The 23,121-nt window shown below is 46.1% G+C and overlaps 1 protein-coding gene across 8 annotated transcripts in view; it reads right to left on the reverse strand.

Annotated features, from left to right (window-relative positions):
- The window catches only part of Glt1d1 (glycosyltransferase 1 domain containing 1), a 68,412-nt gene that overhangs the window by 15,432 nt on the left and 29,859 nt on the right, over positions 1-23,121 (reverse strand). For 6 of the 8 annotated variants that reach the window (XM_060382298.1, XM_060382297.1, XM_060382295.1 and 3 more), the window contains exons 6-10: positions 22,980-23,036; positions 13,462-13,557; positions 12,644-12,693; positions 2,963-3,006; positions 1,685-1,805 (exon numbers count right to left, since the gene is read on the reverse strand). In XM_060382298.1, coding sequence (XP_060238281.1) covers positions 1,685-1,805; positions 2,963-3,006; positions 12,644-12,693; positions 13,462-13,557; positions 22,980-23,036 — 368 coding nt within the window. The remainder of the gene's footprint in view (positions 1-1,684; positions 1,806-2,962; positions 3,007-12,643; positions 12,694-13,461; positions 13,558-22,979; positions 23,037-23,121) is intronic. The other 2 variants (XM_060382302.1, XM_060382299.1) reach the window with 1 other exon arrangement.

A 23,121-nucleotide genomic window follows, 5' to 3' on the forward strand; every position in this document is an offset into this window, starting at 1 on the left:
CTTTGGCACCAAAATGGCACCAGCCAGTGTTTTGAAACCCTATTACAGGGTCCTTCAAGGTTCTCCAGTCACTAGAACTAGCACTATTGGCTATGGTCAAACGTTCCCCTTCTTCTGCCCAGGTGGCAAAACCTGCCCCAGAGGTTTTGTCTGTGTGTGACTACACCTATGTTGGGTGCAGGGATAGGAAGGCAGCCCTTTACACCCTTTCTGTGTGCTAGGGTGTGTAGAAGTGAGAGAATCAGGCCTGAACCACCCCCAAAGTCACCAGGAACTAGGCCATAGGTCACCAATTTCAGGAAGAAGATAATAGAATTCCCTACCCATGGAAAAGCCTGGAGGTAACCACAAGAATGGGAAAGTGTGGGCCCAAGCTGCAGCTTGTAATTTGTAATAAAACAAAAACAAAAAACCTCATGTATTTACAGTGGAGTCTGTTTATTCCTAGTCTTTTGGGGTTCATGAACTGGGCAGAACACTCCTTGGTGGTCTTTGGGGTCCGAAAGACTTGGGCATAAGAGAAGACAGAGGAAAACTTAGATTGACATTCCTCAGAAACTGTTCAACTTGTTTTCTGAGGCAGGGTCTCTCACTGACCTGCAGCTCACAGACTCTGTTAGGCTGAGTGTCCAGCGAGCTCCAGGAGTCTGCCTGTCTCCCCCCTCCACCTCCTCCAGCACTGGGTTTACACTCACAAGCAGCCATGCCTGTCCTTCCCTAGGGGTCCTGGGGATTGGACTCTGCACAGCAAGCACTTTACTGCCTGAGCCATTTCCCCATCCCCCTCTTTGAAGGTTATTCTGTGTGGGGGCTCAAACAGTATGCTTGAATAGGAAAGGCCTGGCCGGCTTTTAGCAATAATCAGCCAGTGGTTGTGCATGCGGCTGAGATTTGCTCTTGCCTTTTGAGTTTTTGCTTTTGAGTGTTCAGTGAGAAGCATGTATTTTAGCCCATGGGCATCTGTACGTGTCTGCTCAGGAAAGCAGATTCAGAAAGGTCAAATGTTCACTTCCCGGGGACCAGTGATGGGCGTGTGCTCTGTGATTAACACACTGGCCATCTGAAGTGACTCTAGAGAGGCACGCTTACAATTCAACTTCATTCAACTTCGCCCAAAGGTTATTTTGACTTCTCAAAGGAGCCAGCGGCCACATCAACATTTCAATGGCATCAGAATTGGTAGCAGCTGCCTTTCCTGTGAGGTAAGCCAAGTCCCACAGCAGTTACTCACTCCACAGAGAGCTGGGTTTGCTGCTTATAAAACCACTCAGCAGACTCCAGGGGCCCGACCTGTTCTTAAGAAATAGGAGGGGGGAGGGGTATGTGTATGTACGTGTAGAAGGGCAATTGGGCACTTTCTCTACCCTGGCTTCAAAGTTAGCTGCTGAGGAGACAGACTGCCTGAGGGGCTGGGGCTGAGCACCCAACTGGGACTGACGCAGAGCACAGTAGAGCTGGCTTCTTTGCCAGCTGATGCAAATCCACTCTCACATGGGGCAGCTCACAACCACCTGCAACTCCAGCTCTAGGGTGTCTGGACGCCCTCTTCTGGTCTCCACCAGCAACTGCACTCACTTGTACATTCTCCCACAGAGACACACGTGCATACAAATGAATCTTTAGGAAAGCAGAGAAGAAAGAACAATCTGGTACCCCATCCTGGGCATTTTCAAGCTCTGGTTACCTCCAAGATGGCAGCTGACATGCCCTCAGAGACTGAGCTGTTGACCAGCGCAAAGCAGCTCTTCACTACTGCATGCAGATCCTCCTGGCACATCTCACGGATCAGCCGCACCCCTGCAGCCCTGAAAGGACAGAGCAGGGACAGCATGGCAGTTTCAGCCCTTCTCATAGTCCCGCTCAAATCTTATGTGAACAATTGAGACTCAACTTGTACAGCAAGTAAAGCTGAGTCCCTTGTTCTTGGCAGGGGAAAAAAAAAGTTGCAATTTAAAATTTAGACAGATACACTGATCAGTTATCTCCAAAGAGACTATAGCAGTCTGTGCCTTCATCAGACAAGCATAAGTAAGCTCCCTTGCTCTTCCAAATCTTGTTAAGATTTATTTATCTTTATGTGTATCAGTGTTTGCCTGCATGTAGGTATGTGCACCATGTGGTTACAGTACACACAGAGGCCAGAAAAGGACATCAAGATCCTCTGGAACTGGAATTACAAGTGATTGTGAACCACCGTGCAGGTGTTCTAACTGAACCTGTGTCCTCTGCAAGAGCAGCCAGTGCTTGTAACCAACTGAGCCATCATCCAGTCCCCAAATCTTTGTTATTTAAAATAAGTTCATTTTATTTTTGCCAGTTTCATCAGTTAAAGATAGATAGATAGGTAGGTAGGTAGATAGGTAGATAGATAGATAGATAGATAGATAGATAGATAGATAGATAGATAGGGGCTGGAGAGATGGCTCAGAGGTTAAGAGCACTGACTCCTCTTCCAGAGGTCCTGAGTTCAATTCCCAGCAACCTCATGGTGGCTCAAAACAATCTATAAATGAGATCTGGTACCCTCTTCTGGCCAGCAGGTGTACATGCAGACAGAATACTGTATACATAATAAGTAACTAAAAAAGTAAATATATCTTTGTAAACAATCATCTTCAAGTGATCTTCCAGGTGTGGAAGCATGCACCCTGAATCCTACCATACAGGAGGCTTCTGGTTCCAGTCCAGCCTGGGATATGCAGTGAGACCCTGACCCAGAAGTGCAGTGGTCTTTGTGCAGATGACTAGGATGAGAGGGCATCTTACACTTTGAGTGCATCCATTCATCAGCGTGCACCTTGGAGCCCAAAGCATGACCTTGAGGGGTCACAAGGAACAACATAGGAGGCAGCTTAGAGCAGAGTCTGCGATGGGCAAGCCGGGACTCCTGAACCGTGTACTCGGGATTTCTAGTGTGCAAGTCCCCACCTGCCCGGAGATGCCACCTGCCTGCCACTCTTACCTCCCCACCCGGTCTTTCACTTCCCTTGTAAACTCTGGATCTACCTGGAAAAAGAGGAACAAGAAACACTTTAAAAGTCTGAACCTTGGGCTCGCACATGGCTCGGCAAGTAAATGCTCTTGCTACAAAAGTCTGAGGACCTACCTGGGTTTGACCCCAGAAGCTCACATGGTTGAAGGAGATAAGTGACTCCCAAAAGATGTCCTCTGGCCTCCACATATGCACCATGGCATGTATAACAAACACACACACACACACAATATATATGTATATATTTTAAACCCTGATCCTGCAGGTGGGGCCAGGTGGTAGAGCAACTAGCATACACAAAGCCCAGGGTTCAATCCCCAACACTGCATAAACCAGGTGTGAAGAAAGCCTGTAATCTCAATACTAGGAAGCCAAAGGGTCAAGAATTCAAGGTCATCTTTGGCTACATGGTAAAGACCCTGTCTGGGGCTGGGCTAAGCCTGACCTAAGTCTAAGTCTTCAGAGCATGAATCACACATAACAGGATCAGAGCCCACCCAATAGTTCAGAAAGAATACAAACAAAAACAGAACCAGCCCAAGTCCAGCCATTACAGGGATTGTGTGTGCCACCTTCTATGAGAGTTGAGCCCAGGGAAACCTAAGGGCTTCAAAGGAGAGTAAAGAGTGCCTATAGAAAGGACAATTTAACTGTCCAATCAATAGGGAAAGACTTGCTTTCTTAAATGATGCAGATGGAATTTGTCATAAAAGCAATCAAGAGAATGAGTGGGAAGCCTTAGTTAGTGTCTGACAAAGCAGCTCATGGAATTAAAGAGTTTTTTGTTGCTATTGTTTGTTTTTATGGGGATCCTTCTTAGAAACAGCGTTTTAAAATCAAGGACGTGCTCCTCAGCTTTTGAATAACAAAATGTGTTTAACTGTTTGAGTATTGTTCAGATACAAAGAGGGAGGACTAAATTATGTGGTAATGTTATGCTAGTCCAGGCGTGGTAGTGCACACCTGTGAAAAAGCACTCAGGGGTGGAGGCAGGTGGATGAGAAGGTCAAGGTCATGCTTGGCTACACACCCAGTTCAAGGTCAGTTTGTTTCCTACAAGCTGCAGAGTTGCTTGTCAATCATGTTTCAACTCAACACAAACTGAGACATCCAGACAGGCAACATCTGACCGACTAACTACATCTGACCCACTAACTAAACTCAGACAGATTAGTCCCTCAGTGTCCCCCGCCTGCCTGCTATTTTCAGCAGTGCATCCCACTTTAAAACAATTGAAAAACCGTTTTCATCAACACAAAACCCTAGAGTCAGCAAGATGAAGATGGCTCAGTGGGCAAAGATGCTTTGCCACCAGGCCTGAGCTGAGTTAGAGCTCCAAGACCCCCATCGTACCTTCTCCAAAATAAGTAAGTAAATGAATGTAACTTAAAAAAAATAGGAGCCCAAATTGGTGACACTCACCTTTAATTCCAATACTTAAGGGGCAAAGGCAGAAGGACCTCTTGTGAGAGCCAGGCCAGCCTGGTCTACATAGTGAGTTATCTGGAGATCCTGTCTCCAAAAAAAAAAAAAAGAAAAAAAAATAGAAAAAGAAAAGGAAAGAAGGAAGGAAGGAAAGAAGGAAGGAAGGAAGGAAGGAAGGAAGGAAGGAAGGAAGGAAGGGAAAGAGAAAGAAAAGAAAGAGAAGAAATGAAAGAAGGAAGAAAAAAGGGGAGGGAGGGAGGAAGGAAGGGAGAAAGGAAGAGAAAAACTTATTTACGGAGGATGCAGAGATAGCTCAATGGCATCTGCATGCACACACATAAATAAAAATATTTTAAAAATTAAAAAAAAAAACATTTCAAAAACTTAAAAAAAAATCCTAGACACTGCTTCAAAGACATAGCAAGGGTGTGAACCCAGCTCATGAACATGGGGTACCAGCAGCCCCTCCTGACTGAGGCTCCAGCCGGGCTGCAAGGAAAGCAGATGCAATTCCTGTTCTCATTTACACGTTGCCAACTGCCATCATGAATTACAAGCACGCTGGCTGGCTGAAAGCAAATGCTGGACCTGCTAGCTTATAATGCCAGATGATATAAAGCCATCATCTAGAAACTCTTGCTTCACTTTCTTCTGAAAGGAAGCGCTGTATGGTGCACGTTTGAACCCTTCTGACTGTTGAGGGTGCCTGCTGGAGATCCCAAAGGGCTGGCGGTGTTGGGCTTACTGACATCCCTGGAGCCGCTATGTGCCTGGAAATGTGTGTGGCTACACGATACCAAACACAAATGCATGAGAATTCATCACTTTCCCTAGGAAGACCTGTGCAGAGAGAAGCTCACAGCTATGAACAACAAATTGCTGCTCTTGTAGCTGTTAATAATTAATACTCAGCAGCCCCCTAAGCTGTAGCATGCGCTAAACCCTTTCACAATCATGAACTTAGTTCTGGCAACAGTGTCAAGACTGAACACTTTTACAGAGGAGGATTCAGAGAGGTGGTGTCATAGAGCAGGAAAGCTACTGGACCAGTGTTCTAGTCTAGGCTGGCTGGAAGCCAGGCTATCTCAGTTCTGCACAGTCTCATCAGATAACTCCTAGAAAGTTCAAGGCACAGAAGCTAGAAAAATTGCCCAGTTGGTAAAGTGTTTGCCTTGCAACCATAAAAATAACAAATTTAAAACCCAGAACCCACATGTGTCAGGCTGGTCGTGGTGACACACACCTGTGATCCCAGCACTGGGGGAGGAAGAGGCAGGCAGATCTCTGAGTTCAAAGCCAGCCTGGTCTACAAAGTGAATCCAGGAGAGCCAAGGCTACATAGAGAAACCCTGTCTCAAAATACACACACACACACACACACACACACACAAAAAGTGCATGCTGTAAAGGCCCATGAAATTCCTGCCACCTTCTTCACTACTCCCCCTCTGGCCAACCTGTGCCCCAGTCTCCAGAAGTCATCCTCCAGGATGCAGCTGGTGCCCTATCTCCCCACAATTGCCACTCACCAGCTATCCTGCCTGCTCCCTGCCACCCCGGGGTCATCATCAATGACAGCTCTGCCTTTCCTCAGTCAGTCTCGTTCCCTGGCTGCCATGTAGTGACTAGAACAGTCCTCACGCTCAAATTATTAAGCAGCTTGATCCCATAACGACCCTAGCATATTACAAGGTGAAAGTAAACCCTTCAATGAAAGCCTCATTCTAGACTGGCAAGACGACTTAATTGGCAAAGCATTGTGCTACCAAGCACAATGACCTAACTTAGATCCCTGGGAGTCCCCTACCCTCCCCCAGCCCAGGACATTGTAGGAGAAAAAAAAAAAAAAAAAAAAACAGCTGCAAGTTGTCCTTTGACCTCTAGACACATGCATTATGTCATGTGCACACACACAAATAAAACAAAAACTGAAAGCCTACATTCTACATGTTAATATTGTGCGTGGTTTCACTTCATCCTCTTTTTGTCTTTATTAGCATGCACCAGCTCTCATGATGAACTATTGGGGGGTGGGGAAGATCTTTTGTCAAGGATACAAGTGTTCTGAGGCAGCTGGGATGTAGCTAAGGAGCGAAGAGCAAGTCTTAAAATGAAACTACAATTGATGCTGGCTTTCTCTGGGTTTACTTTCCACATCAGTTCATTTTCAAATCTCTTAGTGAAGCCAAGTGGAACAAAACACGAGATAAAGAGGAAAAGAAGAGTGGATGTTTTTATTTAATGAAAATTTTAAGGAGAAAAGAAAGCATTGAAAACGGCAGAGGAAAAAAAAAATTCTCATTTCCCCTTTTCAAGCTTGTTTATTTCCTAACAAAATATATTGTTTCATCTCTAGGGGAAATAATCTTTGCTATGAGAAGTTACTGGGCGAAGTCATTAGGCTGTCATGCCTAGAGCAAACATTCCCGCCTTCACTGTGCCTTATCAAAGAGCTGGGGAAGCTACTGTCAAGACGCCCTGTGAGCTGGAGCACATGCATCTTTCAAACCGGGGAACTGAGAGATCAAAGGAGAATTAATAGAAACCCCAAGCTGACCTCAGAGCATCCTGCAGCTAGAACAGGATCCCAGCAGTCAGAGCAGAAGGCGACATTGGCTATAATGGTCCCTTCTACTTTCTGTACCCACAGGACAGTACCCTGAAGGCAGTGACTGCTCAAGCTCACTCACAGCAAACCATGAGGCAGGTACTACTGTCTTAGTCGGTCCTGCTTTGCACATGGGGAAACTGAGGCACATAGTTAAGACAGTTAAGTAGTTGTCCCCAAAGTCAATTGGGTGGGGGGCTTGTAACCCTTCATACAGTTACATGATCAGCTTCTCTCACAACACACAGAGGTAGGCCTGACTCAGAGAAGGGGCGTAGTTAACTGACAGGCCATCAAGGTAATAGTTGTGAGACCTCGGCAGGCACCCATGTCAAACATTCACAAACATAAAATAAAATGAGAGAAATCATGAAAACAAGATGTGTGTATACATAGTCAGTTTGGGATTTTGTTGTGGCTATGGCTGTTCAGCCCCCCATCTCATCTGGCCTGCTCATGGTTATCCTCACTTTTTCCCAGTGACCTCACGTGACAGTCCTCTCCCTAGGAAAAGACAACCTAACAACCTGAGCCCTGAGCCTGGAACAACAGCCAGGTCTAAGAGGCAAGGTGGGAGAGGAGCTTTTTTTTCAATCCAGGCACTCAGCCTTATGTGAGACTTGTCCCAATGAGCTGTCGTATGCTCCTTTCCAGGCACTTTGGCATTCCCAGTGATTTCCCCATTGAGCTCTTAAGACGTCTTCTGGCAGGCTTTGGGCTAGGAGCTGTCTTTTGGTGCTCTCAGCTGAGGCAAGCGAATGAGCCTAGAGTCTCCTGCGTGAATGAGGCTATGAAGAGGCCGAGGTAGTCACTCCTGAACTCCAAAGTAAAGGCCATACTAACGGCCAGACTCTGCTTCATGGGGCCACGATCTAGGCAAGTCCACACAATTTTGCAACGAGGCATGAGTCATGACCTAGAAAAAGCTAGGTAAGCCTGCTGAGCATCCCATTAAGTGCATATTGAGACAAGAAATGGACCAAAAGAAAGTACACTCACATCCGGATCCAGACAGAAGGATTCAGAAGGGTGGGGTGGGGCGGTATTAATGCACTGTGTGCTTCGTCCATTAAAATAAGAATTTTAATGTGTCCTGACACGCAAAGACACTTGGCAAACCCACCTCATCAGCATGTGAGGCCCTAAACCACAGCCAATGCTCAAAGTCAAGTACAAAATGGCTTAAGCCTCCTCCTGTTCCAGACTCAGCGATAAATTGAGCACTCGAGTGTGACCGTTACAGACGTGTGGGGGTTTTGAAACAGTAAAAGAACAAGTTTGTACAGAGGTCAGAAAAGCACATCTGAGGAGGACCGACACTGGAGAATTTCATCTCAGCAGGGAGTGCCACCGACCTGCCTCCATCAGGTTGCAAGTCTGTGGGCTATTTTCTTGATTGTTGATTGATGTGGGGAGGGTCCAGCCTACCGTGGGTGGTGTCACCCCCTCCCAGGCAGGTGGTCCTGGGTTATATGAGAAAGCAAACTGAGCCAGAGATGAGGAAGCAAGCCAGGAAAGAGCATTCCTCCATGGCCCCAGCTCCTCAGTTCCTGCCTCCAGGTTACTACAGTTTGAGTTCCTGCCCTGGTTCCACTTCCTGATGGCCTGCGAACTGTAAGCCAAATCAGCTCTTTCCACTCTCTAACTCTAAGTTGATTTTGGTTATGGGATTTAGCACAACAGAAAATGAACTAGGGTGGGAACTGGAATCAGACATGGGGATCGTACTGTAGCTGACCATGTTTTTTTTCCTGGGGAGGGTTGTGGAAGGATGAAGGCTTTGGACTGGAGGAGCCATTGAGTAGTCAGGGCTTGCTGGCCTGCTGCGGAGGGAGGTTGGAGAACAATGCCGAAAGCAGCACAGGTGATGGAGACCCGGCTTGCGAGTACCTGAGGGGAGGTTGAGAGTCTCTCAGACTCTGTCAGGACCATTCCTTCGTGTGACGATTTAAATTGCAAGTCGGTGGTTTCTGGTTTGCTGAGACAGAAAAGCCGGCGGTGATTTATCCAGGAGAAATCTTCTAGGTGTTTCCTTGGGGTCGGCACTCAGGCTCCAGGGGGCCCACAGCTACCCCTCAAGCCGGCAGTCAAACTTAGTAAGGTATGGAAATCTCCCACATGGTGCTGGTTTGAGGGTGTAGGGAACTCATGAGAACAAGCTGTGGCAGGGCTGGAGTCTCTTCAGAGAGGTCAGGAGGCCATTGGTGGAGGCACGGCTTCAGCCATAGCAGAGGCTTCAGGCTTGAAGGAGTCACGGAAAGAATCTGGGGTTTGACATCCAGGGACAGTCAGAGTCCCTGAAGCAGTGGTTCTCAACCCATGGGTCAGGACCTTGGGGGGAGGAGTGCTGTCAAACGCCCTTTTCACAGGAGTCACCAAAGACCATTGAGAAACACAGATATTTACAATCCGTAACAGCAGCAAAATTACACTTACGGGGTAGCAGCGACCCGCTGCCCTGAAGGGAGGCCAGAAGAGGACACTGGTGCGGGGACAACCTCTGTTGCGTGACTGGGGATTTACGGGGAGAGGCTAAGCCTTGGCAGTGGGAGAGACGACCGGTGAGGGTGAAGCCTCAGTAATGGTGGAGATGCCAGATAACGGGGTGACCACTCAGGGACAGTGGGGTTGTAGGGTGGATCTCAGCTCACGATTCAGGACAGGCTGTGTGTGCTGCAGCAGCAGAACCAGAGAGCTGGGACTGGCCTGGTCCATGAGAGCCCCGGATGTTGGACACTGAACTGTTGGGAGTTTGAGTTTGCTTTGATCTGATTCTAACTGTGCCCTGGGTCTTCCCTCCTGAAATAAGACCTGTGTAAGTTATTTTGAATTTGATAGAAAGCCACAGGTAAGAGACTTGGATATTTTTTTTTTTTTGAAGACTGTGGGACTTCTAATGTTATTAGAGATCTCTTCTCACTATGGCCTCTGACATGGCTGCACAGTTTCTGTGTGTGTATGTATATTTTAAATCTGTTTTACACGTTTGTCTGCACATGTAGCATGGCCAGCGTTTGGGATGAGTTCTCCACTCCCATTATCTGGAGCCCAGGGATTGAACTTGGGCCATCAGGTTTAACAGGAAGCACCTTGACCCACTGAGCCATTTTACCAGCCCCTGCTCTCTCGGTTGTCTTCATTAAGCATCTCTGGCTTCATTCTAGGTAAACATGATTATTTCTAAAGTCTGTGAGAATGCAAAGAGCAGCTGTCCATGCTGGGAATGTCCACAGGGAACTAGGATAGGAGAGGTAGAGGAGGCTCTGAGAAGTTGTATAGAGTGGCCACTTGAGGCTTGGCAGGGAGGGGGATGGTTCTGAAGAAGTGAGTGAAAGTGAGGCCAGCTGCTCAATTAACAGGATGTCGAATCTGTCTTTCCGCCTAAAGCATTTCCTCCTGGGTGGAGGCTTAGGAAAGACACCAGAAAGTCACAAGATTCTCTAAGCCTGCCATGGTCACAGGAGCAGGGAAGCAGTCACCGGGGAATCGGAGACTCCTCGGTGAGGCTGAGTGTCAGGAAGCCCCAGGGATGCATCACCACCCAGGCTGAGTGGGATCTTCGGTGAAGCAAACCCATCCTCTTGTCATTAACACCAATAACCTCACCGGTTCACCAAAACACACAGTACACATTCATTGCTTTGGTCTTGTGGGCCCTCTCTGTCAGAAAGTCAATTAACAAACACTCCCAGTTTGCCTGTTGCCGTGTGGCCAAACAAAACAAGGTGCTGGAAGAGGTGGCCCATAGGAGAATTCCACTCAGCACTACAGAGGACGTAGCCGACTTCGCTCAGAAGGGTACTGCTTCGGTGTACCCATCTTGGATGATCTACAAACTTAGCAGAGGTCGGAGAGGCTAGAAGCCAGGATCAAGACATTAGCAGGCTGAGCTGTGCTTCCTGATTCGTAGGTGGTGGCCTCTTTCTGTGTTCACACATGACGAAAAAGGCAGGGCAGCTCCCTGACGCTTCTTTTATAAGGGCACCGATCACATTGATGAGGGCTTCCTCCATCCCTTTGGTATAGTCACCTCCCATAGGCCTCATCTCATCACACCGCAAGAAAGGACTTCAGCAGAGATGCATTTGGAAAGAACAGACATACAGTGAGAAGCCTGACACAGAAGCCATGTGAAGACAGAGTGCAATGTCCATGCCGATCCCACCCGGCTAGGAACACACAGTTCGCTTTGTTTTCCAAACAGCTTGGGGCAAATGAAAGTCCAAACTCATGAGGTGTGGCCTCAGCACTGAGGAAGGAATAGGAGGTACAGTGGATTTCGCTCATCCACCAAGAGTCAACACAGAACACAAAGGGGCAGTTTCCTAGCAACAGCCATGAAATGTCAATCTAGGTGTGTACAAGTACCCTGTTCCCGAAAGCAAGGTCCCTAACCAGAGGCCAGCAGCTGGGTTCAAGAGCAGTTCTTCATTCACAGTTTGAGCAGTTAAAGGGTTTCAAAATACTTTGGACCATTCATAGAGTTTGGCTTAATGCACTCACTTAGATAAAAATTTGTCTTGTACATTTTAAAATAACTTCCTCTTTATATGACACACCAGTTTTCCCATGAGAATTATCCAGTTATCCTTTGCAATAGTCAATTAGTTTTAATTAATTGTAATCTTTATAATAAGTCAGCCATAAAGGGGGAACAGCAGCTATAATCTTTAACTCTGGCCTGATTTCTCTCTCTCTCTCTCTCTCTCTCTCTCTCTCTCTCCCCCATCCCTCTCTCTCCCCCCTCCCTCCCCCCCCTCCCTCTACTCTCTTTTTATGTGTATGTGCATGTGTACCTGCATATTTTGGGAACTGAATCCAAGGCTCATACAAGTTTCGAAAGTGCTCTACCGCTGAGATATGACCCAGGAGGTTTTCAATTTTTTAAATATTTTTACATGTATGCATATGTACCACATGTATGCATTGCCTGAAGAGCCAGATGAGGACATTGGATCCCTTGGAACTAGAGTTACAAATGATTGTGAGCCACCATTTGGGTGCAGAGAACCAAACCCAGGTCCTCTGGAATAATAGCTAGTGCTTTTAATGGCTGAGCGCCATAGCGTCATTTTTGAAAAAGACGAATGATGGGCCGAAGTAGATAGTTCAGCAATAGAGATGCTGAGTTACCACCAAGCCTGACACCTGAGTTCAATCACTGGGACCCACATAGTAGAAAGACTCCTTAAGGCTCTTCTCTGACCTCTACATGTGTGCTAAGTATGGCACACATAAGACAAGTAAATAAATCATAATGTAATAAAAAGGCAAACTTACTTTGGTTTCTTAAAGAGAAAAAAAGCCAAGATATATAGACAAGGAACATAAACTAGTTTTAGAAAATGTATTATAAGTCAGTAGAAGAGAGACTGGAGAGACAGCCACATAGTTAGAGTGCATGCTGCTCTTGCAGAGAACCTGAGTTCCATTCTGAACACTCATACTGACCACCTGACAACCACTTGTGAATCCAGGTATAAAGGATCCAACTCCCTCTCCAGGTCCTAATAAGAACTGCGCGCGCGCGCGCACACACACACACACACACTTAAGAAAATAAAGCTCAGGAGGAAAAAAGCAGCCGCCAGATAGGTATTCACAGCACATGGACTCACCTCAGGACCTACAATCACCATGTACATATTGGGTGCTTCTTGATGCCATTCTTGGGAAGAAAAAGAAAGAAAGAAAAGAGGACTTTGAATGGACCTAACATGGCTTCAGGCCACAGCTGGGAAAACAATTCAGCTTAACCATAAATTACCCCCGAGGTATGCTTTGTGCTCTTAGGTCATTAAGCATTCATCCATCCTAACAGGATCAATTTCATGTATTTAGATAGAATGCCTCTATGTGGCATTGTACACTTTTACTTAAAGATTTCTTTCTTTGCAGGCTGGAGCATTGGCTCAGTGGTTAAAAACACTTGCTACTCTTGCAGAGGATCAGAATCTGGTTCTCAGCACCTAAATGGCAGCTAACAACTGCCAGTAATTGCAGTCCTAGGGCATCCAACGACCTCTTCTGGTACTCAAAGGTACACACATCATACACATACACACAGGCAGGCAAACATAAACACAATAAAGGGATCTTTATAAAAAGTGGTAGAGTTTTTTAAAAAAATGGTTTAGCCTCGTAATTATTTCCAACTTGTCTGACATCCTTCATACATGAAGCTGCAGGTCTACACAGAGACATTAATCCCATAAATTACCCTTTTTGGGCTGTTTCTAAAGTGATAATCTAGGATCAGTTCTGCAAAAGGGAAAAAAGTCCCACTGGGCAGGATGGCCCATACTCTAATCCCTGTTTGGTACACTAAAGCAGGAGGATTGAGAGTGCAAGGCCAGCTTGGGCACCCAGTAAGAACACAAAGCCAAGGCACATGTCGACTTGCAAATCCACACACTGAGGAGGGAATAACACATACCTGAGAACGCATCTACCAAGTACAAAGGATCTTTCACTGGTCTGAGTCCACATATTATAAGGAAGACGTACAGGTTGTCAGCACTTTGGTCTATCTCTGCAACATAAGAGCATGGGACACTTCAGTGGACATGAAGGATACCGCTAAGCTACACAGCAACAGTGAGATCACTGAGGTAAGCAGACCAGAGGTCCCCAACTCACACAGGCCTTCCTGCCCCTAACATCTCCTCTAAATGCCTCGCTGCACATTAGCTTCTCCAGGCATAGGTAAACCTGAGCATCGTGCTATCTTTGAAATACAAGGTCTCTCTGTCTTATAGAGGGAGGGACGGGGCTTGGGGGTAGTGATAAGGGTCAGCCAGTAGTGATAAGGGTCAGCAGGCCCAGGAAGACTTGAGCATAGTTCCATTGAGAAACGTGTCTTTTCCTGATGAAACCAGAAAAGTAGCTTGTGGATGACTCGGGAATTCGCAGATGCACGGTAGGTATGAGCATATGTCCCCGGGAATAGGAAACACACACATACGTCTCGCCATCCTGTTGTTTTCCCTGCGTGTGCCAGTTGCATTTGTCAACTTTACCTCAGAAAACTGTAACAGTTCTAAAAGTAGACATATATGTTTGTCGGGTGGTTTTTTTTTTCTTTCATTTGTTTACATTTTGTTTCTCATGTGTAGTACATGAGATGGTGTCTTCTATAAATAGTCCAGGCTGGATTCAGACTTGCTATCTGATCCTCCTCACTCCACCTCCCTCCCAAGTCTAGGACTGCGGCATGTACCATTATACCCAGTTTATGCAGTGTCGGGATCAAACCCAGGGCTTCCTGCATGCCAGACAAGCACTCCACCAACTGAGCTATCTATTGTGCGCACACCCACAATCCCAGCACTCAGGGAGGAAGAGGATGAGGCAGGTGGATCACCATGAGTTCAAGGCCAGCCTGGTCTCCAGAGTGAGTCCAGGACAGCCAAGGCTACACAGAGAAACCCTGTCTTGAAAAATAAAAAACAAAAGCAAAAGACAGAGAGGGAAAGGGTCTGGAAAGATGGCTCAGCAGTTAAGAGCACTGGCTGCCCTTGCAGAGGATGTAGAGCCAATTCCCAGCACCCACATACCAGCTCACAACCATCTGTAACTCTAGTTTCAGAGGATGTGACGCCCTCTTCTGGTCTCAGTGGATAGTGCAAGCATGTAGTGCACAAACATACAGGTAAAACACTCATATACAATAATAATAATGACGATGATGATGATGATAGAGAAGGCTTAGGAGTTTCATATCTTTGATGTAGGACCAGCAATGGGTAACAGTCTTAGTGACTCTTCCCATCACAAGTGAAGCTAACTCCTGGCCTCTAAACAGAGTGAGAACCATCCTGGCCAACAAAATGCAGGGACAGTGGCCAATGGCCTTCAAGCCTTGCTTGTGAGAGGCCTTGTCACACTCCCCTGGCCATCTGGCCACACAACCTTGGAAGTCTTGATACAGAGACTCATCCTGGCAGAGTAAGGTCCCAGACTTGAGGTGAGGCTGGGCATGAAATAGCATAGCTGTTTGATGCCAGGAGATCCTGAGGTGTTTTATGGCAACTGGCAGATAATTGATTTAATAGGAATTATTAATAGACTCAACACAAAAGCTAGTCTAAATATCAGCATTTACAGCCTTCGTAATTGGCCATAAAACTCTGCATTTGCAAGGTTGTCTTTTCCAGGATGGTCATTTGTTCATTTTTTTTTTTAATACCCATTATCTTCTGAGCTTACCTAAGTCTTATGAATGAAAGTGGCATATGTGTCATACATGTAGCTAAGTGCATCAGGGACACAGTCAGCAAAGAGAATAGACTAACAAGAATGACCCTGGACAGAACCACACTGACAGTGGAGAGTCAGAGCCCTGTCTTAGAAAAGCCTTAAACACAATACAGGGGATGGAGTGGAACTCACTAGCAGAGCGCTTGCCTTACGTGCTCGAACAGCTTGGTTTGATCCCCAGCACTACCCCCACACTCACCCACACTTGTGCATGTATGCACACACACATACACACACACACACACACACACACACGCACGCACGCACGCACGCACACACGCACACACATGCACACACACACTCTAAGCCAGGTGCTATAGCACATACCTTCAATCTTAGTAACTAGTGGGCTAAGTCAGAAGGATAACAATAAGTTTGAGGCCAGCCTAGGTGACACAGTGAGTTGGACTACAGAGCAAGACCCTGTCTCAGAAGAACAAGAACAACAAGAAGAACAACAACAAGAAGAAGGGTGTGACAAGGAAAAAGAAAGAAAAGGAAAGAAAGAAAGAAAGAAAGAAAGAAAGAAAGAAAGAAAGAAAATAAGAGAAAGAAGGAAGGAAGGAAAGGGGGAAAAAGGAAGAAAATTCAGGGTGAATATGAACGAGATCCTTTATGAGTAGGGGCAGCAGAGGTGGCATGGTGGTTAAGAGCTTACTGCTCTTGCAGGAGACTCACAATTAGCTACAGGCACCCATTTGGCAGCTTGCAAGGGTGTGCAACTTGAGCTTCAGAGGATCCAGTGCCCCCTGCTAGCCTTCTAGAGCACTGCACACAAGTGCACATATCCACACACAGATACACATGCATAATTAAAAATAAAAGAAAATCTTAAAAACATTACATACATATATGAAAATGTCACAATGTATAATGTCATATATATATATATACATCTCATGCATAATAAATATAAATATAAATATAAAAAGTTACTACAGTCTCTGAATTAACTTTTGACAATATCACTAGGCTGTGTTGAGGGTTTTGTATCCCTTCCCCCAGACTCTGAATCTCTCTCTGAACTAACTTCAGCAGACAAACCTTAGTGAGTGTATACTTGACTAAGGTCTGAGCCAGAAGCTACAAGCAGAATGTGGTCTCAAGGTCAGAGAATTGGAATTCAGGCACTGGGATGCAAGGTCAAGAGTCAAGCAATTGCCTTTAATAAATGATAAGCTATTCTCCTTAATAAAATCTAAGGGGAGGAAAGGTCAGAATGAAAAGGCCTAAGCCTTCATTCCCATGGAAGAGCAACCAAACTGTACCTGAGCCTCAGACTGAAGGTCTGCTGGGAACGGAGATCAAAATTACCTTCAAACAACTCACTTATTCATTTCAAAGTAAATACAATTCTGTACATGGTGAAATCAGGGAGGAGGCTCCTTAACTAGAGCAAGAGACCTCAGTCCCACCCATGTGACCTGTGTATTCACACGCACAACCACGTGCCACGTAGATACAGCCCACATTGCCACACAGATGCATGCACAGCATGAGTACATACACAGGAGTTCATATACTCAAAACTTACAGTCACAACAGGACAACCCAACCAGCTCCAGAGTAAAACACAGCTCCAATCTGCTTACACCCTCGATGTGGGGAGATGCATTAAATCCATGACAGGAAGAAGAAAGAGAGGCAAGCAGTGGGGGAGCCCTAAGGATCCCCAAGATGGGATAGTGGTTTCACTGAGTTGGGAGGAAAATATAAGGATGTAAGCCAAATGCTGCACCAAGATGACATTCTGGGAGCTCACAGAATTGCTTGGGGAGACCCTGGTGAAAAAACTGCCATGTGTCCCCATGTGACACAGGTGCTGAGGACACTCATTCCTTCCTGGGTCACCTGCTCTCAGAGCAGCTACTTAAACACCTGTCCGCCCAGCTGGGAGGTACTGGGGAAATCTAGCCGTGTACCTTCTGGGACCCAGATGGTTTCGAGAGACAGCCTGGGAAGAGGCTGGTCCGCGGGCCTCAGCTCTGATTTCCATGGGCGCTGCCTATGATTCACAGGAAGATATGCAACAGCTGAGAACCCCTGAAAACATACTGCAGGGGATGGAGAGACTCCAGTGGTTAAGGGCATTGGCTACTCCAGGGGAAGACACGGGATCCGTTCCCACCACCCATGGGGCAGCATAGAACCACCTGAAACTCCCAGTTCCAGGGGATCTGATGCCCTCCTCTGGCCTCTGTGGGCATCAGGCATGTTCGTATTACCATATTCAAACACAGGAAAACATACACACACAAATAAAAATAAGTTTTAAAAAACTTAAAATCACACAAATTTCAGGTGGATGATTGATAGAATGCTTCGCTCTCGAAATAGGTTTCCTACAAAGTTACAGATAATCTTGCTGGACCTTGCTCGGTCACCTGTTGGGATGAGCCTGTCTCACCTTGAGCAGGCAACTCTGGGAGACAGGGGCTGCAGAAAAGATGTGCTGCAATTATTTCTGCCCTTTTTCCCCTGTGGGAAAGAGCCTGGCCCCTCACTGTGAGTGCCAATAAACATAGTCCCATCTACTGAAAGGTTAGAATAGCTTGTCTCTCTGTCTTCTTTGTCTTTAGGCTGCCTCAAAAATCTACCAGATGGGACTATAGAACAATCAGCAGAGAACTTGTCTAGCTTGGAGGAAGCCCTGGATCCACTTGCCATCAAAGCATAAACCAGGAGTGATGATGCGTGCCCACAATGCTAGCAACTCAGAAGGTGGAGGCAGGGGGATTTAGAAGTTCAAGGTCATCCCAGAAACTATTATGCTGGCCTGGGGTACATGAGACCCTCTCTCAGAAATGTTATTTAAGTGAAAATAAAGAAAATAAAAATGCATCCTTCAGCCTTACTGCATCCGAGGTACCCTCCTATTTTCTATTCAATTTTTTAAAGTGCTCACCCCCAACACTCTAAATTGATTTTGAGCCTCCCGACCTAGAAGACCCTGGAGGGAGAGTAAATCCTATATCCATTGCGCCTCTCAAATCATCTTGCTGGGCTGGAGATTAAATGTAATGAGAATTCAGGAAACTAAATTAGAGAATGGTAGACGAGGGCATTCCATGTCTGATCTTCTAGAAATAAAAGAAAACGTGAAGGAAGAAAGAAAACTCAGAAGAACCTGGCGTGTCCTGCCCACAGATAGGAGGATCATTTTCAGACAGATGAACACTCAAAAAACCCAACCAGAGAGCAAAGGGCTGGAGTCCAGTGCACTTGGGATTGGACTCTATCTAGTAGTTTGTGACCACATTTGGCCAACCTCCGTCTCCAAAAATATTCACATTAGGATTCACAGCAGGAGCAAAATAACAGTTAGGAAGTAGCAACAAAAATAACTTTATGGCTGGGGGTCACCAATACATGAGGAACTGTATCAAAGGGTCCTAGTGTCAGGAAGGCTGAGAACCACGGCTCTAGCGAGTGAGCTGGCAGCCACTCTCCAGCCCTCGGCAGCCTCAAGGGAGTGTCGTGCTTGCTTTTAGTTTTTAAAAGAGATGGGCCGGCCACAGCTTGAGCAAAGCAGGTGCTACCTAAAGCCTGAATGACTTTTGTTCACTGTTTAGATCAGAGCTTGTGCCTGCAGCCTGCTCATGTTCATAAGCTTGGCGAGGATGAGTACAGGTGTGAACCCAGCACTGTCACGTACATAGGTGTGTATGTATTTAACATAGGTTGGCACGCCTTTTTTTTTTTCTTTTTTTTTGGTCTAGCATCCATGACCAGGGACAGACCCAACACAAGGCTGCCTGATCACACATGAAGACAGCTAGGCGGGCTGAATGCCAGCAGCTATGGCTTCCTGCCCTGTCTTCAGTGCCAACACCTCTTCACCTCTTCTTCCATCATTGTTTTGTTTTGTTTTGTTTTGTTGAGGCACGGTCTGACGTAACCCTAGCTGGCCTGGAAATATCTGTGTAGCCCAGGCTGGACTTGAATGTTTGATAGACCTTTTGCCTTTGTTTCTGGAATGCTGAGATCACAGACAGGGGCCACTATATCACATGCTGTCTTTGTGCTGCTCCTATCCCTTAACTGTGTGAGTGAGAAAAAAAAAAAGGCTTGGAGAACCTCAGCCAAGGGTATTAATACTGACTGGAGTCTAGATTTTAAGAAATGGTTCTGACTTGTGGCTAGTTTAAGAATGGAGATCCAAGCCGGGCATTGGGGTGCACGCCTTTAATCTCAGCACTTGGGAGGCAGAGACTGGTTGATCGCTGTGAGTTCCAGGCCAGCCTGGCCTACAGATCCGAGTTTCAGGACAGTCAGGGCTACACTGAGAAACACTGTTTGAAAACACACACACACACACAAAAGAAAAAAAAAAGCAGAAAGAATGGAGATTCAGTAGCACCCTCACCCCATAGGAAAACCAAATGGGTTTTCTTAGGAATAGACAAGGAAGAGGGTTTAGGATGTTAGGGTCTCCACCACACAGAAAAACAAATAGGGTTGAGAGAGTCGGGGGAGGGTGGGAAGATTATCAGGTGTGGTGGTATACATCTGTAATGCCAGTAGTTGGGAAGGATCAGGAGTTCAAAACAATCCTCCATTGCATAGAAAGTTGGAGGCCAAGTTGGGCTTCCTGTGACCTTATTTCAAAGAAGAGGAAGAGAAAGGGGAGAGGGAGCAAAAAGAAGATAGACAAGTGTAGGAGTCTATATGGAGAGAAAGAGAATATGAGTGTGAGGAAAAGAGAGATGATGATATAAATAATATAAATATAATAAAATGGATAGCAGCTCATTTATCAGCTTGGCTTACTCTAGTGTATCTTGGGAAGAGTCTCAGTGGTGACTGCAGAGGCTGGCCTGCCCACTATGGGCAGCACCATTCCCTACGATTGGCTCCTGGACTGTATAAAGAGAATAAAGTAAACTGAATGCAGGTGTACATGCATTCTTCACTCTGCTCTTGATGGTGAATGTGGTGTGACCAGCTACATCAAGTTCTTGTCATGACATCCCCCTCAATGACAGGCTGTAACCTGGAACTATGAGCTCAAATAAGTCCTTTCTCTCCTAAGCTGCTTTTATTTTGGGGTGTTTTATTGCAGCGACAGGAATTGAAGGTAGGACAGTAGAAAACAAAACTGGCGAGAGTAGCCTTCCTCTTTCTGGGGTTCTGATGGCCTGTTAGGTCCTTTGCTTTAGATGTGTGAGTTGTTGGCAGGTATGTGCAAAAAATCCCAGAACACTGTCATAACAATAATTGTCATGTACCTGGAAAAGAATAGGGAACCTCACTGACCATGTAAGGAGTTTGGTATAGATACTTATATTTTTATCAGAAGAGCTAGCCATAAAGAACACATGGACAGTCACTGCGGTTCTGTGGGCCGCCTGTTAACTACCTAGTTAGTGCTAACTTGATGTGTCTGAACACAGAATCTTGATGTCATAGAACTGCTTTGATGTTCTGAATTGATGCGGCACTGATTTGTGAGCTAGGGCTGGGAGATACGTACTGAGGCATGTCAGAACCTGCAATATACTGGTGGCAGGGGGGACTCTGCACACTATACAAGTGGGATCGGTCTGGGGAGATGGCTCAGTAGCTAAGAGAGCACTGGCTATTCTTCAAGAAGACCCAGGTTAAATTCCCAGCACCTACATGGTGGCTCACAGCCCTCTGTAACTCCAGTTCCAGGGGAATCTGACGCCCTCGGATTTCTGCATGCTCTGTACATGGTACATAGACCTAAGTGCAGGCAAAACACTGATACACATAAAATAAAAATAAATGAATCTAAAAAAAATAGCATCAGATGTTTAAGGAGCAGCTATAAACTTTGATGACCCACCTACTTGAATAGTCTCATGAGGTCCTGTTCTACCTACCCACCCAGGGTGATTATAAGAACTCAAAGGGCTTTTGTTCACTAAGAGCCCCTATCAAATCCTCTACATCTTCTGCTCATCATTTGAGGTGCAAAGAAGTGGTAGGTCACAATCCAGGTCACAAAAACCCCAGAAGCTCAGGTGAGACAGAGGAGGGATGATAGGCCAGACTGTCCTCTAAGACTGTCAACAGAGACGATCGATTGTACAGATAGGAACTGTAAAACCCACAGAAGCACTGTAAGGGCTCCCCTGATTTGCTGTCTTCCTCCTGTGTCAGCTACCCCAGCCAGGGTCTCCGCGCACCCACAGATTCTAAACAGACAGGATTTCTAACTGTTCACATTGAGATGGGACAATAGCCATGCATGCCTTCAGTGGAGTATTTTAAACCTCTCGTCTGTTCTGTTACTCACTCTACTGCAAGCCCAAACATCAACCCTGAGACTTTGATGAAAAGCCACTCGGCTTTTGAAAATTATGGGTCACAGTTACGCCTCCATCCCATCCTAAAATATTGAGACTGACATAACCTTAAGGCAGGCAATTTAAAGGAGGCCTCCCCTGGACCTGAAGCATTGTACCCACATGCTGACGTGAAGAAGCCATGGGGTCTCAGGAGGTTCATTTGTAACACTGAGAACAGTCATGGTGTTGTCATGGGGAATTGATGAACGTGCTATGGAAATTTTTTTTTTTTTTTTTAAGAAAATGCTTGGGATTTTTCTTTTCAACTGAAACCAAGGCTGACAATGCCATCTGTGGTGGAAATTTTGGGTGAGTCTTTTAGAGTGGAAACGGGCTTGGGGTGCCCTCACATCAGATATGGATGGGCAACTGATTTCAAACTTTGAGCCTCAGAAGTTTATATAGTAAAGTCTATAGTTTCAACTGGCCCCTCAGGAGCACATAGTGTGGACCCTGCAAACACTACTAAGTACAGGACTGGAGAGATGGTAATAAAGAACTGACTTGCAAGTCTAAGGTCCATTCCCAGAACCCATGTAAAAAGAGCCAGGCATAGGGGTATGCACTTTTAATCCCAGGTGGAGACAGGAAATTCCTGGGGCTCACTGGACTAGTTGGTGAACTCCAGGCCAGTGAGAGAAAGTGTCTCAATCAACAGGGTGAACAATTCCTAAGGATAACACCTGAGGTTGCCTAATGGCCTTGACACACATCCGTGTGCACACACCTAACACACAACTGGCAACACAGGCAAATAATACAAATCAGCACTGTGGTCTCTGGGAAAACATGCTGGGTTAAAACACAGGAATTCTTGTCTTCAAATCTTATGTCAGTGGAGAGCTTTGCCCCTTCTAGAATTTATGACCCAGAATGGATGGGGTAGACATCTAATTGGGAATTTTGATCCAAAAAAATAAAAATCATATACAGCGGGCCTTGTTTATAAACAGCCTGTATTCAAAATATTTTTCACAACAAACCTCTGTGCAAGCATCATCGATGAGCTTATTCCACGCCAGTAGTGGAAGCCAAAGTGGTTGAGTTTCTCTGAATTTCATCACAGGCTGGAAGCAGCCCCTCTCCCACACCACCAATAGGCTGTGTTCTGATGCCACCTTGCCAGGCAACAGTCTTGCAAGATGCATGGAGCTCAGATTAAGTGCACAGTCTCACACAGAAACCCACAGTTAGGAGTGCCTCCTGAGAAAACATCTAGGCAAATGCATGAAGAATAAAGGTCAGACCACTCCCATCATCGCAGATCAAAGCATTGCAGAAAGAGAAAAGCAGCATCCAGCAAGACTCTTTGAAACAGGGGACTGATGGCAGATGGCAAAAGATGCTCTGGCAAAGCCCCAGAAAGGGAGCCACACCTTACCTGATTGCTGGAGGAAGGTGTCCCAGTTATAGTCGGCATTTGGTACCGTCGCAATTCCTGGTGGAAGGAGTATGAACGAAAACAAGGTGAAGTTTTGGTTCTTAAAAATCCATTCGACTTCCGAGGCACTGCAATGGCATTC

This window comes from Meriones unguiculatus, chromosome 4 (assembly GCF_030254825.1).
Source record: "Meriones unguiculatus strain TT.TT164.6M chromosome 4, Bangor_MerUng_6.1, whole genome shotgun sequence".
NCBI lineage: Eukaryota > Metazoa > Chordata > Mammalia > Rodentia > Muridae > Meriones > Meriones unguiculatus.